General features: G+C 47.1%; 1 protein-coding gene across 2 annotated transcripts; it reads right to left on the bottom strand.

Annotated features, from left to right (window-relative positions):
* Positions 1 to 429: 429 nt before the first annotated feature.
* Positions 430 to 16543, bottom strand: TUBB6 (tubulin beta 6 class V). Of its 2 annotated transcripts, none has more exons than XM_040479439.1 (4): positions 16398 to 16543; positions 15906 to 16014; positions 13932 to 14042; positions 430 to 1946 (listed from the first exon to the last, which is right to left on the bottom strand). In XM_040479439.1, exons 1-4 carry the CDS (start codon positions 16452 to 16454, stop codon positions 883 to 885), a joined length of 1341 nt encoding a protein of 446 aa, XP_040335373.1. In that variant the 5' UTR covers positions 16455 to 16543; the 3' UTR covers positions 430 to 882. The 2 variants fall into 2 exon arrangements, with proteins under 2 accessions (XP_040335373.1, XP_040335374.1); XM_040479440.1 differs by lacking the exon at positions 16398 to 16543 and adding an exon at positions 15514 to 15584 and having other exon boundaries at positions 15906 to 16019.
* Positions 16544 to 17616: the final 1073 nt, after the last annotated feature.

Below are 17616 nucleotides of genomic sequence, written 5' to 3'. Positions count from 1 at the left end.
CCTGAGTGCTCCTGGAAGGAAGCACACAGCTCTCAAAGCTGGCCCTGCCTGGTGCCCCCTCACCCACCAAGAGCTTGCACATCCCCCTGGCTTTGGCTGGAAGCTGGCAGGTCATTTTCTGTAGCTCCTCTGGCAAATCTTAGCCCAGCTATTAGGGAAGGTTGGGACTGACCAGGACATGACACAGGGAGGTGAAAGATTCTGTGGGAGGTCTAAGTGCTGGTTGCGAATGGGGATGATGGGCTTTTATTTGTGTGTGTGCTGCTTTTATGCTGCCACCCTTAAAAAGCCTGCAGTTCAAGGAAAGTCTTTCCTCTGAGTTCATTCACTTAGTGGCAGAGGCACTTCACCCCAGGAAGAGACAGGGTACCCAAGTAACCCTTATAACAACACAAAGTAACAAATCTACTGGAAACAAAGGCTGGAAGAGGCAAAGAAACAATTTTAGTGTTTTATTACGAATAGGTTGTTTTAAAGTTCCAGACTGCATTCTCAATATAAGGCAACACTGCACAGCTTTAGGTTTCATCACAAAGGATGAAAAACAGGGTTTCTGGCTTCCTTGCTAATTCTCAGCATGGTCGAACACTAAACAGAAGGCAAGGTCAAGTCATTTAGCCCTTCATCGATGGCCCGTTCATTGTTTCAAGTCTTCCAGTAGAAAATCTGTCGTCTGATCTCTTGATTGGGTAGGCCTGCCAATTCTCTGCTATTCTGATGTACTTGCTTCATTCCAGAGGGCTGATAGTGCAATTCTGTAGCACTGGTGAGGGGCCTGGACCCACACAGAGCAGAGCACCATGTGGCGGCCGTTAGGGTCACAATGCTCTGGAGTTAAAGGAAGAACATCTGAACTGTGGTATCCGAGACAGGGAGGCGCCTCTATTCATTGATCTCCTCCTCATCGTCTTCAAAAGCTTCCTCACCATCATTGGCCGTGGCTTCTTGATACTGCTGGTACTCGGACACCAGGTCGTTCATGTTGCTCTCTGCTTCTGTGAACTCCATCTCATCCATGCCCTCTCCCGTGAACCAGTGCAGGAAAGCCTTGCGCCGGAACATGGCGGAAAACTGCTCCGAGATGCGCTTGAACAGCTCCTGGATGGCCGTGCTGTTGCCGATGAAGGTGGAGGCCATCTTGAGGCCGCGCGGCGGGATGTCGCACACGGCCACCTTGACGTTATTGGGGATCCACTCGACGAAGTAGCTGCTGTTCTTGTTCTGGATGGCCAGCATCTGCTCGTCCACCTCCTTCATGGACATGGGGCCCCGGAAGACGGTGGCCACGGTCAGGTAGCGGCCGTGGCGCGGGTCGCACGCCGCCATCATGTTCTTGGCGTCGAACATCTGCTGCGTCAGTTCGGGCACGGTGAGCGCGCGGTACTGCTGGCTGCCGCGGGCCGTGAGCGGCGCAAAGCCGGGCATGAAGAAGTGCAGGCGCGGGAAGGGCACCATGTTCACGGCCAGCTTGCGCAGGTCGGCGTTGAGCTGGCCGGGGAAACGCAGGGACGTGGTGACGCCGCTCATGGTGGCCGACACCAGGTGGTTGAGGTCGCCGTAGGTGGGCGTGGTCAGCTTGAGCGTGCGGAAGCAGATGTCGTAGAGGGCCTCGTTGTCGATGCAGTACGTCTCGTCCGTGTTCTCCACCAGCTGGTGCACCGACAGGGTGGCGTTGTAGGGCTCCACCACCGTGTCCGACACCTTGGGCGAGGGCATGACGCTGAAGGTGTTCATGATCCTGTCGGGGTACTCCTCGCGGATCTTGCTGATGAGCAGCGTGCCCATGCCGGAGCCCGTGCCCCCGCCCAGCGAGTGCGTGAGCTGGAAGCCCTGCAGGCAGTCGCAGTGCTCGCACTCCTTCCTCACCACGTCGAGCACCGAATCCACCAGCTCGGCACCTTCCGTGTAGTGCCCCTTCGCCCAGTTGTTGCCCGCGCCCGTTTGTCCTGGGACAAAGCACAAGAGAGTGGCACACAATTTCAGTAGGGCTGCACGGGGGGGTGGGGGTGGGGGGTCGGGGTGGTGATGCTGTTGTTCACACTTTTAAGACGGTCGGGGGAAAAACACCTCTTTCAGCCCCAAACTCAATTCCGTGGAAAGCAGCGCTGCAAACAACCTGCGTTGGTTCATTCTCTTCTGTTTCTGGCAGATACCAAAAGGCTTTACCACCAGGGCTTACCACAGGCGGAGACCATTTTACTTAAAGGCACTTTCCTTAATCCAATGTACTTGGATCGAGTTGGGAAAATGGAAATATTCCAATACAACTTTGCCAATACAGTTTCTCAATTAAATGTTTTATATATATTTTCACTGGAAAGAATTTTTAGGTTGGAGTTTAGCTTATTCGGGTTATAAAAAATACAAGCCATATACTCTGACTGGCAAGGGCAGTCCTAATTATCAGAGCAATCATCCAAACTGGACTCACTTTCTGAAAAAAAAAAAAATTATAAGACTTTTTCAATCTAAATCAATACGTTAATACTCACTTCAAGAATTATTAGAAAAAAAAAAAAAAGAAATCCGCATGTTACTACCCTGTAAATACGCTGTTATACATACTGTTAACACCCCACTTGCTTTTTTCTATGGGACCTCCAGGCCACCATATTTAGAACTAGTTACCTTATTAAAAAAGAGAAAACAGAAAAAAAAAGAATTATTAGACAAACCACTGAGAACTAAATTCTAGGTCACACTGTAGGGTAAATCATGAAAAGTAGTCAAGTCAGTGCTTGGTGCTGACTCCTCAGGCTCATGATGAATGTGGTCCCTTTCCCCCACCTCCATGCCTGGTTTTATTCCTCTGATGGATGGTGAGAGATAATATTATCAATTTTATTTAAAAAAAATTTTTTTTAGAGAGAACACGCAAGGTGGGGAGGGGCGGAGGGAGAGGGGAAGAGAGAATCCCAAGCAGCGTTCACGCCCAGCACGAGCCCCATATGGGGCTCGATCCCACGACTGTGCAGTCATGACCCGGGCAGAAATCAAAGTCAGTCGCTTAACTGACTGAGCTACCGAGGCACCCCTAGAACTATTTAATAATAAACTATAGAAACAAGGCACTGCTGTTTCTCATTATTTTAACTGGTAACAAGGCAATGTAATATATAGCTAAAATTAAAAGTTATTTAAGAAGCAAGGAAGGTTATTAAAAAGCGTTTTGTGTATTTAGTAAGCAGGTGTATTCAAATCTAGTTTTGAAAAGGATCATGTATAAAAAATTTAAAAACAAATTTGTTAGCATCCTTATCAAACTTTCCCTACGTACGGAATTTCTGAAAAGGACCAGGATGTGCCATGGGAGCTGGCAGGTGATTGGATTGTGTCAAGTGGACACAGAAAATGAGAGGAAGAAGAGATACCAAGGCCTGTTTGTCCTTCCGCTCCGAGCTAAGCCAGCGCAGGAATCACACCGTATGGACCTCTGCCCACTTATTCCAAAGATGTTCACTTGATTTTTGTCTCTACCCAGCTGGTGGCAACAATCCACCACCACCGTCCAGAGACCAGCTTCTGTGCTCCGGGTGGGCAGGTCCATACCTGACGCCAGAGACACCAGTGGGGAGCTGAGCCGGGCAGCGGTGACACCACGTAGGCTGCCTCCCGGGAGCAGCCCAGTGCTGCGTCAGGTGAGACAAGCAGGCACTTTGGAGGCACTCACGCACTGTGGGGCGAGGGCCCTCTCACTGAGGTCTGCTGCCAGCCTCCCTGGATTCTGCAGTGTACTGTGGGCGTGGCCTTACACAAGGGCCTACTTTTGGAGGAATGAGTCTTATCGCAAATTTCCTTGCGTTTTCCACAGCTTCTATCAGTGCTAAACACTGTGGGTGTTAAGTGGACGTCTGTAAAACAAGAAAAACAACCCAAATCCTGTGATTCTTAAGTTTAAAATGTGTTGACTACCAGTGACTTGTATCACATACAGAGAGACACCCGCCTTAAATATCTAAAGAAGGCCTACAGATCAGTAAGGAAAAACTTTTAGGAAGATGGGCAAAGGACAGAAACAGTTCACAGGGAAGGAAATTCAAAAAACTTAAATATCTGATGTATTCCTCACAAGGGGAATGCACATGAAAACAAGGAGATTCAGTTTCTTCCCTGTGAAGCTGAAACTGATCAAAAAGCTTGCTGATACTGTTGGCCAGAGTTGGGGGAAGGCCCCTCCACACTGCCAGACTGCGGAGAGGCATAACAGGGACTACCCTCTATGGAGAACAGTTTAGCATATGTATCAGAATTAGTCCCCTTAGACTCAGCAATTTTATTTCTACAAATTTGCCTGGATAGATCCACCCACACACGTGGAAAATGGCATGCAGACAAGTACTCGCCAAGGAGCAGTTTGCAATAGTAAAGAAAAAAGGAAACAACCGAAATACCTTTTAACAGAGGACGTAAATCAATGATGGTATCTATGTGACAGAATACAATCAGCCATCAGCCCTAGTCCTGCGTATATTGCTAAGGAGGAAAAAAAGAACCCCGAAGTACCAAATGGTGTATGCAGTTGGCTGTCATTGTATGCGTGTAACAGGTATGTATCTACTGCTATAGGCACAGAGTGACTGCACAAATCCTGGAGTGCTGCCTCTGGAAAGGAGCCTGGATGGGCACCAGCTCGGGGTCGGAATGAGACCACGTTTTCACTGTGCGCCCTTTTGCTCCCTTTGAGTCCTGGGCCAAGCAGATGTTTTACCTAGCTAGCAAAACGAATATTTTAGACTTTATTAGAACATTTAAAGTTGCATTTAGGAAATAAATTGAAGAAATACACAGCGACCCAGTAACTGTGGTTGTCTCTGAAGGATGGGATAATAGGAGAGTGAACTTTCCACATTCATATTGCTTATAAAAATTTAACGAAACAAACACGTCTCTTATGATCATCGAGAGAAAATTAAAATATGAAAATGTGCCTTTACGGGGAGTTTTAAAAACAGCAGTAAGTGGGGGGATTACTACATGAGGACACCCGTGCAGCAGAAAGGCACGGTGACAGTCACAGGGAATGTCCCCGTTATGTTAACGAACTCCTTAAAAAGCTGCAAAATGGTATGAGTAGCATGATCCCATTTTCTGAAAACCAAATCAACTGCCTGTGTGTGTGTGTGCGCATGTGCACGTGTGTGTGCATGTGTATGTGGGAAAAGGTCAGGTGGGACACATCTGCACCATGTACAGCACTAGTTAGCCCCGGGGAATAAAATCTCAGGGTCACCGGCACTAGGGATGAGAGGGATCCAGTTTTACCCTACACCCCTGTGTATTTGAAAAGAAAACTGTGCAGTTTTAACTTTGTGTCAAAAACATGAAACACATTTCAATATTAAGTAGCGATGTGTCCAGGAGGGCAGGACTGCCCATCAGAAGGAGGCGCAGGTGGCCCCTTGCTCGTCTGTCTCGGCCCCACCTCATAAGGGAGATCAGCCACTCACTCCTGTTGCCTTTGCCCTGTCTGGCTGGTCAAAGGCACCAAGATGACAGGCATGGCAGCACCATGTTCCATGTGCCCCACGGGCACGGGGCAAGCCCCTCCATGCTTGCAGCTCATCCCAAGAGCACCGGCCACCTCAGCCCTCCTGGTGGCCACTTCCTCGTCCAGGAGGCAACTGCGTTCTCTCTTACAAACACAGATTGTCTGTTTTCCTGCCCAGCTGGCTCAAAAATGGTCGTTGCCTTCCTGTGCCCCCACTAACTGCTGTCCACCTTTCCCCACCCAAGCTAGCAGGCAGCAGTCCGGCCAGACGCACCAGAGGAACCAGGAAGAACAAGGGCGGGGACCCATGCTCGTCCATGGAGCTCAGTCTAGGACTGGCGCACCTTCACGAAGGAAAGAACATGAGTGCAATTGTCAAATTGCTGGAGATGATTTCATTAAAACAGAGTAGAAACCAGCAATCGGCAGCAGGTAGGTGGCTGCAGGCAGACGTGCAATCACAGCAAGTCAAGCTCCCTGAACTTGACTCCTCATCCAGCTCACACAGCTCACTTGGCTTCCTCAGTATTTACAGCATGATTAGCCACAAGGTTTTCTCTGCTCTTGACAAAAAAGAAGCTAGTGACTTCTGAAAATATTTTGCCACTGTCTCGTAGCAACAGATGTTCCCAAATATTTGGGGGTCATGAGTTGAACATGTTCTGTAATGAGATGTTGTGACATTAATCAGTGGCTCGGGACCGTAGAACACAAGGCTGCAGGCGGGTGGCAACAGGTCCCCAGGGCTTTCTGAGTCTACCCTCTGGTTTACCTCCTGCTCACACTGGGTGAGGGATCAAGTGCTCCCTGAAGCCCTCTAACCCCGAAACTGGAAGGGAAAGTTACATGTGCAGAAAGAGGCTTTCTGTTACTCCATTTTCTCCCACAAAACTCTCTCTCACTGTCCCTGGGCATGACCGCTAATACGACCAGTGATTCATTAAGAAAAAGGGTTTGTTTTTGTCAAGTATATTCATGTGCAAAACTTAAATGCAGATAACTTTCACTTTCAAAGTTATATATTACTTCAAGTCTGTTTTTTTAAAACCACCCCAAAATAAATAGAAATTAAAAAAACAACAACACTTCATCTATACCTAGAAATGGAATGACACTGGTTTACTGTAATTTGCCAGCTCTGAAAAAATGAGCTCTAAAGCTAATGGGGGATGAGCCATTTCCCAAAGACAATTCTACCTCTTTTATTAACTGGAGGGTGACTTAAAAACAACTATTTTGTCAAACAGCATAGTGTGTTTATACGTTGGGGACACTTCTCCATTCCTCCTAACGAGTGTGCCATTTTAACAAAATAAGAACATTCATTTAAAAAACTCACAATTCTGAAGTAAAAATAGTGTCAGCTTTAAAAATTACTATAAAAGCTATTTCACAGCAGTACGATCTTAAAAATTTTTAAATATTCTGAATCAAAATGAAGGATGCATATTCTAACAAAGAAGCAAAGATATCAAACAATCCTGGAGACAATTTAAATGCAAAATGTCATTTCTAACATTCTTGAAGGTTTGTAAGGACAGTGAATTAGATCATTAGCTGGTCATCGTAGGTCTGTGTTAATTTGTTCTTAATCTTTTTTGTCCCACTTACTGACAGCTAGAAAGACAAGACCAGACCTTCTTAGGCTGTCTCAGTCTTCAGTTCAAATACATTAGGCCAAAGAAAACCTCCACGATCACTGAAGCTGCTGCCATGAGAAACCAGCTTCCCACGACTTCAATAGTTTGAATCAGTTTCATAAAGACTCTAAAAGTTCAACAGGTCCTGGCTGCATGGGAGTGATGGCCAAAGGGAGGCCTGACCCTGACCGGACATCTGGGTTGGGTGGGGGGCAAGTGAGCCAGAGGAGGTGGCTGGTCTCCTGAGTCCTATCAGAAACCTCCAGAAAGTGCATAAACAAGAGCCATGCCTCATCCATGCCAACATTTTTCTCATGACAGACTTAAGGCATGTAAAAGCTTATGAAGCATAATAAATACCTACACCACCCATTTTAAGAAATAAAACATACCAATGTTACACAAAGCCCAATGTAACAAGTATAAGTTTGACATCTTAAATTTAAACAATGTAAAACTGGATAATTTTTTTCTATTTTCCCTCAAGAAGCAATAAGGTGTGTGTGTGTGTGTGTGTGTGTGTGTGTGTGTGTTTCAGCTAACCGCCCCTCCCTATGGGAACAGGGTTTACTGAGTTGTATTTTAATATTGGGTTTTCAGGTTTCTTTATGTATCAGTCCTGTTTACGTGAGTGTAAGTTTCTCTTTTCTTAAACTGACAATCTGTGCAATTTATACAGACTCTCCAAATTCAGAGATCTTTTTCCATTTCCTATAAAGCAGTTTCAATTATATTGCTCAGAGACCCTCAGTTGATACATTTCTCAGGCAAAAGCAGAGCAAAAATTGTGCCCTCAAACACTGCTAGTGGCATTAACCCATTTAAAGCAATATATATAATGGGCTTAAATACGTTCAAATAGGCTCTGACCCAATAACTTTACTTTTGAGGATCTATTCTGTGATCAGAGTTAGAAACACAGACCAATTTATGTGAACCAAGATGCAAATATCCAGATTCTATATTACTATATTCTTTCTTTTTTTTTTTTTTAAATTCTACATCCAAGGCAGGCCTTGAACTCGCTACCCTGAGATCAAAAGTCGCATGCTCCACTGACTGAGCCAGAATACTATATTCTTCCTTTCTTTAACATTTTATTTATTTTTGAGAGACAGAGTGTGTGAGCAGGGAAGGGGCAGAGAGAGAAGGAGACAAAGAATCCAAAGCAGGTTCCAGGCTCTGAGCTGTCAGCACAGAGCCTGATGCGGGCCCGAATCCACGATCTGTGAGATCATGACCTGAGCTGAAGTCGGACACTCAACCGACTGAGCCACCCAAGCCCCTTACTATATTCTTTCTTAGAGCAAAATTAGGTAAGAAGTGACTCCCTGATTATTGGCCATTATGAAATAATTACACATTATGTAACTATTAAAAATTATTGATTTTAAAATCATAAAAGTTTATGATTTTTTTACTCTAGTTCTTGGTTTTTAATAATGTGGTTCTTTATTAGCTTTCGTTGAAAAAGGCAAAGTAAAAATGAAAAAAAAAACCAAATACAAATAATGTAGAAAGAAGGGGGATCTCCTTTTTAAAAGAGTGGTATATTCCCTTTTATGATGACGACCACCGTGTCCTTTACTGGGCTTCCTGTTTTGAATTTAGTTGCCAGAAACCTATAGCTTAAATGAATTCTCAGCCGCAAGTGAATGAATTCTCACAGTTCACTCTGTGTTTTAAATGGCCACACTTTGGGGCACCTGGATGGCTCAGTTGGTTAAGCATCTGACTTTAGCTCAGGTCATGATCTTGCGGTATGTGAGTTCGAGCCCCACCTCGGGCTCTGTGCTGACAGCTCAGAGCCTGGAGCTGCTTCAGATTCTGTGTCTCCCTCTCTCTGCCCCTCCTCCACTTGCACTCTGTCTCTCAAAAATAAATAAATGGTAGAAAATAAATAACTGGTCACATTTTAAAGCTGTCTTTATGCGGTTTCATATCCTTCCTAGAAGCAGGAAAGCCATGCATTTTACATAAATAAAACTTTACCATATTTTTACATATTCAGACTCACAGACTCATGTATTTGCTTCTACTGTGCACAAGCTTCAGGAAGGGCACCTCCGAGGTCAGCAACAGGAGCCGGCCTCCTGGGAGGGAACTAAGTGGACAGAGGAGTGAGGAACACTGTATATGCCTTCAGTTCTTTTGAATTTCCTACCATGTACTGCCCATCAAAAAAGTAGTACAGGTGACCTTTGAACTACACAGGCTTGAACTGCATGGGTCCACTTATGCACACGTTCTTTTTGATACATAAGTACAGTACTGTAAAAGTATTTTCTCTTCCTTATGATTTTTTTTTAAATTTCTTTTAACGTTTATTTATTTTTGAGACAGAGACAGAGCATGAACGGGGGAGGGTCAGAGAGAGAGGGAGACACAGAATCTGAAACAGGCTCCAGGCTCTGAGCTGTCAGCACAGAGCCTGATGCGGAGCTCGAACTCACAGACCGCGAGATCATGACCTGAGCGGAAGTCGGATGCTTAACCGACTAAGGCACCCAGGCGCCCCTCTTCCTTATGATTTTCTTAATAACATTTTCTTTTCTCTAGCTTACTTTATTGTAAAAATACACTACAGAATACACACAACTTACAAAATATGTGTTAATCGACTGCTTATATAGTCGCTGAGACTTCCAGTCAACAGTAGTTAAGTTTGGGGAGAGTCAAAAATTGTAAGTAAACTTTTGACATGCAGGGTGTCAGCACCCGTTAACCTCTGCATTTTTCAAGGGTCAACTATATACTTTTCTTGATGAATTCTATTAATTTTGTGTGGTAACACTTACTGAGACTGAGGCAGATTCAGCCAACTGTAATTCAGGTTTGAGAAACCTTAGCTATCCTCCTGAATATATTACATATTCCACATCTTCTTTACACACACACACACACACACACACAGACACACACACACACACCTTGCCATTTGCAATGACGTGGTTGGAACTAGAATGTATCATGCTAAGTGAGGTAAGTCAATCAGAGAAAGACACCATATGATTTCACTTATATGTGGAATTTAAGAAAAAAACAGATGAACGTATGGGAAGGGAGTAAGAGAAGAAAGGGAAACAAGCCACAAGAGACTCTTAACAATAGAGAATAAACTGTGGATTGATAGAGGGAGGGGTGGAGGATGGGCTAGATGGGTGATGGGTACTAAGGAGGCACTTGTAATGAGCACTGGGTATTGTAGGTAAGTGATGAATCACTGAATTCCACTCCTGGAACCAATATTGCACAGGATGTTAACTAAAATGTAAATAATAATTAAAAAAAAAAGACAACTTAGCTATCCTCTCAGATTCTTACCAGAAATTAATTGAAACTTTAAGGGAAGAAACCGAGCAGAATTCTCTGTGGGGGTGTAGTTCTGTGCAGGTGGCAGGCACAGGCTATTGCTTCCCTCAGATTCTTACAGAGGCCCAGATGCTTGGGGGCCCTTCATTCCACAGACTGTAAAACTGAAGGAGCCCAGAGAAGGGGACTGATGGCAGCAGAGGTGGCAGAGCCGAAATTAGCCACCAAGTTTCCCTTGTCCCCATTCAGCGCTCTCTCTTTTTGGCTAATTTCACTCAAAGGGCTTACAAAGAGTCTACATCTGCTAAGAATCTAGACCCACTTACTAAGAGAAAGTGAAAGACGGCACTGATCTGTATTAAGCAAACAGGGGGCAGTCATCCTTACTTCCTCTCGAGCATACAGAATATTGTTCTCCAAGCCAAGTCTATTTATCACAAGGCCCCGAGGGAGCAGTCCACTGAACTGACAGAGACTGACACCAGCTGGTGGTAAGGGCGAGGGGGTGGGGGTGGGCAAAGGGGTTCAGCTCTTCTAGAAACCAACATGCATCGCCCATGGATGCATGAGCAAGCATTTCTGTAGGACAAATTCCTTAAACTGAAATTGTTGAATCAAAATTCTTGATTTGCTGAACCCATTAAGTTGTTCTCTGACAATGCTTGAAACTGTCATTTCCCCCAAACACCTTCACCAACACTAGCTGTTAGATTTTAAACTATTAGCCAGTCTGTTGGGAGAAAAATGTCTTGTTTTAATGACTCCTCCTCATTCCCAATTACTGGTAAATTTTGTCCCTAGGTATAACTTTTCTTATCCTAGTGTGAAGAGGGTATTTTCCCATTATATTTTACAGTTGATTATTGCCTTTAAGGAGATCAATTTGTCCCAGTTTGCCTGGAACTTCACCAGTTTCAACACTGGAAAGTGTAGTGTCCTGGGAAACCTCCCAGTCCCAGGCAAATCAGGACAGTTGGTCACTCATAGCAATAATGTCTGAGTCTTTTTATCTTGTGTCTGGTTGCCTTAACGGAGGTCTTATAAATGCTAATCACTGTTCATTGGACAGCCTATCTGGAAAATCCAAGAGGATCATTCCACCTTCAAATAACAATTTTGTCTTTTCCTTTAAATGGTTTGTATCTCTTTTCTTTCTCTGGTCTTTATGCACTGGCTAGAACCTTCAAAACATGGAATATAGAAGAGACAGTGGACATCTTTTTCTCATACCTGACTTTGCTGGGAATACTTCTAATGTTTCACCAGTGAGTATGGCATAGTTATGTATTTTGGTAGATAATTCTTTTTTCTTTAATGTTTCTTTATTTTTGACAGAGAGCATGTGGGGAGCGGCAGAGAGACAGGGAGGAGGAGGAGCCAAAGCAGGCTCCACGCAGACAGTAGACAGCTTAATGTGGGGCTCAAACCCACAAACCACAAGATCATGACCTGAGCTGAAGTCAGACGTGTAACTGAGCCACCCAGGTGCCCCTTAGTAGGTAATTCTTAAATTCTTTCTATTTCCAGCTTGTGCAGAAGTGTTTTTGTCTTATACAAGTCAGGAACACATACTGAGTTTTATCAAATATTTTTGGGCACCTATTAAGGTGTTGTTTCTCTTAATCTATTAGATGGCTTCTCAATGTTGAACCATCCTTGCATTCCTAGGATGTTGATCATATGTATCAAGCACTTTGCATGAGAATACTCTAGATAAATAGGGTTTAAATGACAAAGGATTATCTGTTACCCTCAGTGAAACTATCTCTATCCCTTCCAGAAAAGGGGTTGAAAAGTAGATCTTTGATACATTTAATTTCTATACCATAGTAACTTTAAGCCACAGATCAGCCTTAGGAGTCTCTCATTTGCTTGTAAGACACTTTGCCTTTTACAGGCACTGAAATTGTGTTTGTTGATTGAGGTATATCGGTTGATAAGTAGTATTCTTCCCTCCAGGCATATTTCTTACTCTTACATTGGTAATTTTTGAGAAAAGAACATAAGTGAAGTGAATGTGTGGTATCTAACATTAAAATACAATTGTCAAGTGGAAGATTTTCACATCTACCACCATCCTGTAGCCTCTACCTTGGCTCTCAAGATAGAAATGGCTATGTATGGCCACATGTTTACACAGTGTCTTTCCATTTTCTCTCTTCGCTCCCCCAATTTGGTAGAGTATCTCTACTAAGTCCTGAGCACTGCTATCCAATAGAACTTTCTACAATGAAGGAACTGTTCCATATCCAATATGGCAGCCACTGGCTATATGTAATTATTGAGCACTTGAAACGTAGCTAGTTCAATGGAGGAAATGAATTGATTTTATTTAATTTTTTATTAACTTTAATTTAAATAGCCACATGTGGCTAGTGGCTACCACATTGGGCAGCAGGGTCCAGAAGAGTCTCTGCTTAGGGTCAATTATGGTCCAACTCTTGAAGAAGTTTTTATTGGAAGCTTTGCCTGTCTCATTGGTTGTGTATGTTGTCAGGGTGACAGGGAAGTAGATGATACCCAGAGGATTCGTAAACTCTGTGAACGTTCATCTTGCTGAGTCACCTTTACAACAGGTGCAGAGTGATTCTGCTACAAAGGAGTGGAATAAAATCTTTCAAGATGCTGTCTCTTCTTGAATATTTTGAAAATTCCCCCTTTGAATGTTTTGTCAAGTAACCTGGACTCTAAACACCATGGCTACAGGGTGATGGAGGCTGGTAGCACTTAACAGTATCATTTCACTTAATGTTATATAATTTTATTTAGGAGTGTGTAGAGGGACAGGTGCTTTATCTTATCATGTTTTAGGTGGAAGAAGGAGGGAAGGATTTGCCCAATTCTGACAAAGCAAAATTCACATGGTGCCAGCCTTTAGAAAGAAAGCAAAATAATTGTCTATAGGAAATGGAAGAAAAATATAGGTCTAAAAACACTGAAGTTAAAAAATGAGTAACACACCAAAACAAATTATCACTGTCATATTATGATAGCAATTTATAAGTGGAAGAAAGAAGTTAATGTCTAAAAAATTTGTTAAATCAGTAACCATCGGCTGGGGCACATGGGTGGCTCAGTTGGTTAAGTGACCGAGTCTTGTTCTGCTCAGGTCATAATCTCATGGTTCATGGGTTGGAGCCCCATGTCGGGTTTTGCGCTGACAGTGTGGAGCCTGCTTGGGATTCTCTCCATCTCTCTCTCTCTCTCTGCCTTTCCCCTGCCCCTCTCAAAATAAATAAATAAACTTAAAAATAAAAGAACTATCAACATAAGAATTTCATTTAGAGACACAGACATTACTTTCCTAAAGAAAATACAAGAAATTAAAAAGGGGCACCCTATGATGACACTAGGGACTGTTGATTTCCATTCTAAGCTTTTCTTTGCCACGTGATGCTTTTAATCTTGCACATAAATTAGTTTGGTGTTAAAAAAAAAAAAAAAAAAAAAAAAAAAGAGAAGCAGAAGCAAGCAGGAAAGATAGAACCCACCGAAGATGAAGTTGTCAGGCCGGAAGAGCTGCCCAAAAGGCCCAGACCGCACACTGTCCATGGTGCCCGGCTCCAAGTCCACCAGGGCAGCCCTGGGCACGTATTTCTGAGCTGGAAGAGAACAAAGCCCACCCACAAGGGTTACTTTCTGGTTTCCAGAGTGATGGGCTTCCCTGTAGCAAGTCCCCCCAGCACAGCTGCCTGGGTGCTACAAAACAGGGTTTCTTTAGAGACAGACTCGGCTTTCTTCGAATCACAGAATCTTAGCACTGGGAAGGGCCTTGGACAACACATTCCCACCTTAAATTGTTCAGATGAGGGAACCGGCCCAAGCGTGAATGGGCAGAGCGAGGAAGTTCCAGGAATAAGCAGGATGAGAAATCCGGTCTCCTGACTTCCTGCCTTCTGTATTTTCCACTTCACCCTGACACCTCTTTCCTGCTGGGTGGTTTTACTTTTTTAGCTCCATGGAAATAAACTGTATCTGTTGCAGCAAACTGCTGTGTTGCTGTGACATTCTTTCCACTTTTCGGCACGTCCCTCATACGTACACACTAATGGATCCAAGCTATAGTCTGAGCACCTTGTTGCAGGTGCCAGCCCACAGGCTGTTTCTGGAAGACACTCTAATGAATGAGATTTGCTGTGCAGCCCTATTGTTAGCAAGCACATTTTCATGCCTCTTGGGCAGGAAATTGTTCCCTAGTGAGGATGGGGTTAATATGACTGCCCATAGGCTCTGCTCTACAACTCCAGTCCTATTAATGCACACACCCCACTGAAGCAAGGATATAAACAAAGTGGACCTAAGGGTTAACAGGAAATGCAATGTATCACTGGATTTTTTAGTGCTATCTGGAAATTTCATATTCTATGTCCTGCTGATCCAGGCCTTTTCTTACAGCTGCTAAGTGAATAAAACCCAGTGCTTTATGTATACTGCTCTTCCCAGCTCTTGTGTGGACAAATAGCAAATGACTCCAAAAACCAGAGTAATTATTTCTGGGGCTATGTGTCACGTATATGGAAGTGCAGCATCTGTCATTTTCTGAGTGTTTTTTCAACATCTTCATTTTTTGTTGTTTTGTGAAGGGCACAATTCCACTTTTATAATAAAATTGTTACAGAAATAGTGCATACATGTAGCCACAATATATATGTAGATCTCCAGGGCAAGGGTGAAATGATTCCCAACCCTGGATAAACGACAGCCTGCGGTTTTTACCCAACTTCACCAATTACCCAGAACTTCAGCTTCCAGGGAGCATTAAGAGTTTTGGGAGGTTGGTAAAGGGGCAGAGGAGTCACTTAACGGAGTGCTTTTCAAATTTTTAGCCAAGAATCTCCATTAAGAGATACATTTTAAACTGAAGAAAAAAGCAAAACAGAAAGTCGGACAAGACCCAGTAAGTGATTTCACAACACCAGCTAACGGGTTGTCTGGTTCAAGAGTTCAGAGCCGCGTGATAGGCCAAATTCGGCTTTTTGAAATAAACTGACGGCGGATTTCCCGCCCCATGGGGAGTGAGGAAGGAACCGGGCATCCTGCTATATCCCGGGAAATTTTCCGAGAGCAAACTACCCTTGCGCGGAGGGCGGCATCCAGAGAGCCAGTCTGGGATCGGGCGGAGAAGACGCGAAATGGCCGGGGTCCTAGAGGAGGAAGGCCGAGTCAGGGAGAGGGATGGCCGAGGTCCAAGAGGGGGGTGGCCGAGGGTCCGGGCAGAGATGGCTAGGATCCTGGGCGGGGGCCGGGGGGATGGCCAGGATCGGAGGGGCAAATGGCCGGGGGACGGCCGGGGTCCGGGCAGGGGACGGCCGAAGTCTGGGAGGGGACGGCCGGGGCCCGGGCGGGGACGGCCGAGGTCCGGGAAGGGGACGGCCGGGGTCCAGGCAGGGGACCGCCAGGGTCCGGGCGGGGACCACCGGGTCCGACGGGGAAGGGCGGGGCCCCGGCCGCGCCGCGCTACTCACAGGATGACTCATTGTAGTAGACGTTGATTCTCTCCAGTTGTAGCGCCGAGTCACCCACGTAGCCTCCGGCCGGGTCGATACCGTGTTCATCGCTGATCACTTCCCAAAACTTGGGAAGGGCGAGGCAGGGGGACAGACGGTCAGAACCCGGAGCCTAGGGCGCCCTCCCCCGCAGCTCACTCCAGGGCTGGCCGGGCGGGGCAGGGCGCGCGGGGCCCGGCTGCCGAATTCCAGGCGCGCCAGAGCCGCCGGCGGCCGCTCCCAGCTAGAGCGGGGATGGGGTGAGGGGCAGGGGGTCCCCGGCTGTGACGCCCCCTCCTCGGCCGCGCCACTCCTCGAGCACTTCCCGGGTGCCGCGCAGGGCAGGGTTGGACTCTGAGGACCGAGGGGCACGGAGGGTGCGCACCGGAGCGCCGGCACCGAGGGGTCGAGCCCCGACACCCTAGGCCTGCCAGCTTGCCCACCCGCAGGGAAGCCCAGTGCCCGGCCCACCTTGGTGCCAATCTGGTTCCCGCACTGGCCCGCCTGGATGTGCACGATCTCCCTCATGGCGGGCGCCGGCTCTGCGCTCGGGGCACTAGCTGTTCGGACCGCGGCGGAGACTGCGGGCCCGCGGCGCGCTCCCCGGGACTCGACCCTCCTCTCGCTCTCCACCCCCCCACCCAGGCCTCCCGGACCAATAGCTGCGGGCCTCGCCCTCCCCGGCCGCGCCCCCTCCGCCCCCGCGGTCCCCGCTCAACCCCGGCTCCCCAGCTCCTCGCGCGCCCCCACCCCTGGCCTCGCCCTCTGGGGCCGCGCCTCCTCCGGTCCTGGCGGGCCTGGCGCCTCCCTACTCTCCGCCGGGCTCCCGCTCCTCGTCCCCCAGGCCTACCTCCCCCTGCACCCCGCCGCCGGTGCCCCACCGAGGCTCGCCTCCCTCTGGGCCCTCTTCCTGGGGCCGCCTCGACGCCGCGCAGTCCTAGGAGAGAGAACAGAAAGGGGAGCCGAGGGACCCCTTGCTGGGGAAGCCTGGCCTGGCCGGGAAATGAGCCAGTCCCTGGGGCGCCCACCGAAGCGGGTTTGGGAACCGAGATAGCATGAGAAGGTGGAGACTTTAAAAGTGGGGAGGCAGGCGGGAAGGACAGGGCCCCGGCCCCTCCGTGTCCCACTTTGCTGCCTCCCCCCCCCCCCCCCCCCCCGCTGCCCCTCCCCGGAGGGAGGCTGTTCCCGCTGAGCCGCCGAGGGCAGACGGGGTCCCACCCAGAGTCGCTCGGGAGGAGGGGGGCAGGTTCCAGGGCCGCGCGGACCTGGCGGGGCCGGCCCAGGGCGCTCTGCAGCTGCGGGTGCGCTAGGTCCCCGCCGGCTCCCCTCCCGCGCCGCGGGGTTAAACCCTGCCGGGAGAAGTGCTTTGGGACATGAAAGTGGAGTTTTTCAGTGTGACTGTGACACTCGTCCCCCGCACCCCCTACACACACACATCTAACCGCGCGGGCTTTTGTTCTTATGTCCTCGATTTCGCGCCTCTCCGTCTGGAAATACAGATATCATTCCATTTCGACAACTCTGAATCATTTGTAGTGGGATTTAAAGTGAATACCTGGCTCCATCTGGCAATGAATACACACACGCGCGCGCGCGCGCGCACACACACACACACACACACACGCACACACACGCACCCCACACAGTCGTCTAGGAAGCCTCTCTACTGGGAATCAGCGATGAAAAGCTC

This window comes from Herpailurus yagouaroundi, unplaced genomic scaffold (assembly GCF_014898765.1).
Source record: "Herpailurus yagouaroundi ecotype Mexico unplaced genomic scaffold, PumYag 142, whole genome shotgun sequence".
NCBI classification, from domain to species: Eukaryota; Metazoa; Chordata; class Mammalia; order Carnivora; family Felidae; genus Herpailurus; species Herpailurus yagouaroundi.
Note: the sequence above shows the minus strand (reverse complement) of the source record. Positions and strands in the feature narration are given on the sequence as shown.

What these genes read in the sequence shown, in the direction of transcription:
- TUBB6 (XM_040479439.1), bottom strand. Translation starts at nt 16,454, where the DNA reads ATGAGGGAGATCGTGCACATCCAGGCGGGCCAGTGCGGGAACCAGATT. An exon ending in CTACTACAATGAGTCATCCT is followed by an intron (nt 14,043 to 15,905) that starts GTGAGTAGCGCG and finishes GTTCTCTTCCAG; the next exon opens with CTCAGAAATACGTGCCCAGG. An exon ending in GCCTGACAACTTCATCTTCG is followed by an intron (nt 1,947 to 13,931) that starts GTGGGTTCTATC and finishes GCTTTGTCCCAG; the next exon opens with GACAAACGGGCGCGGGCAAC.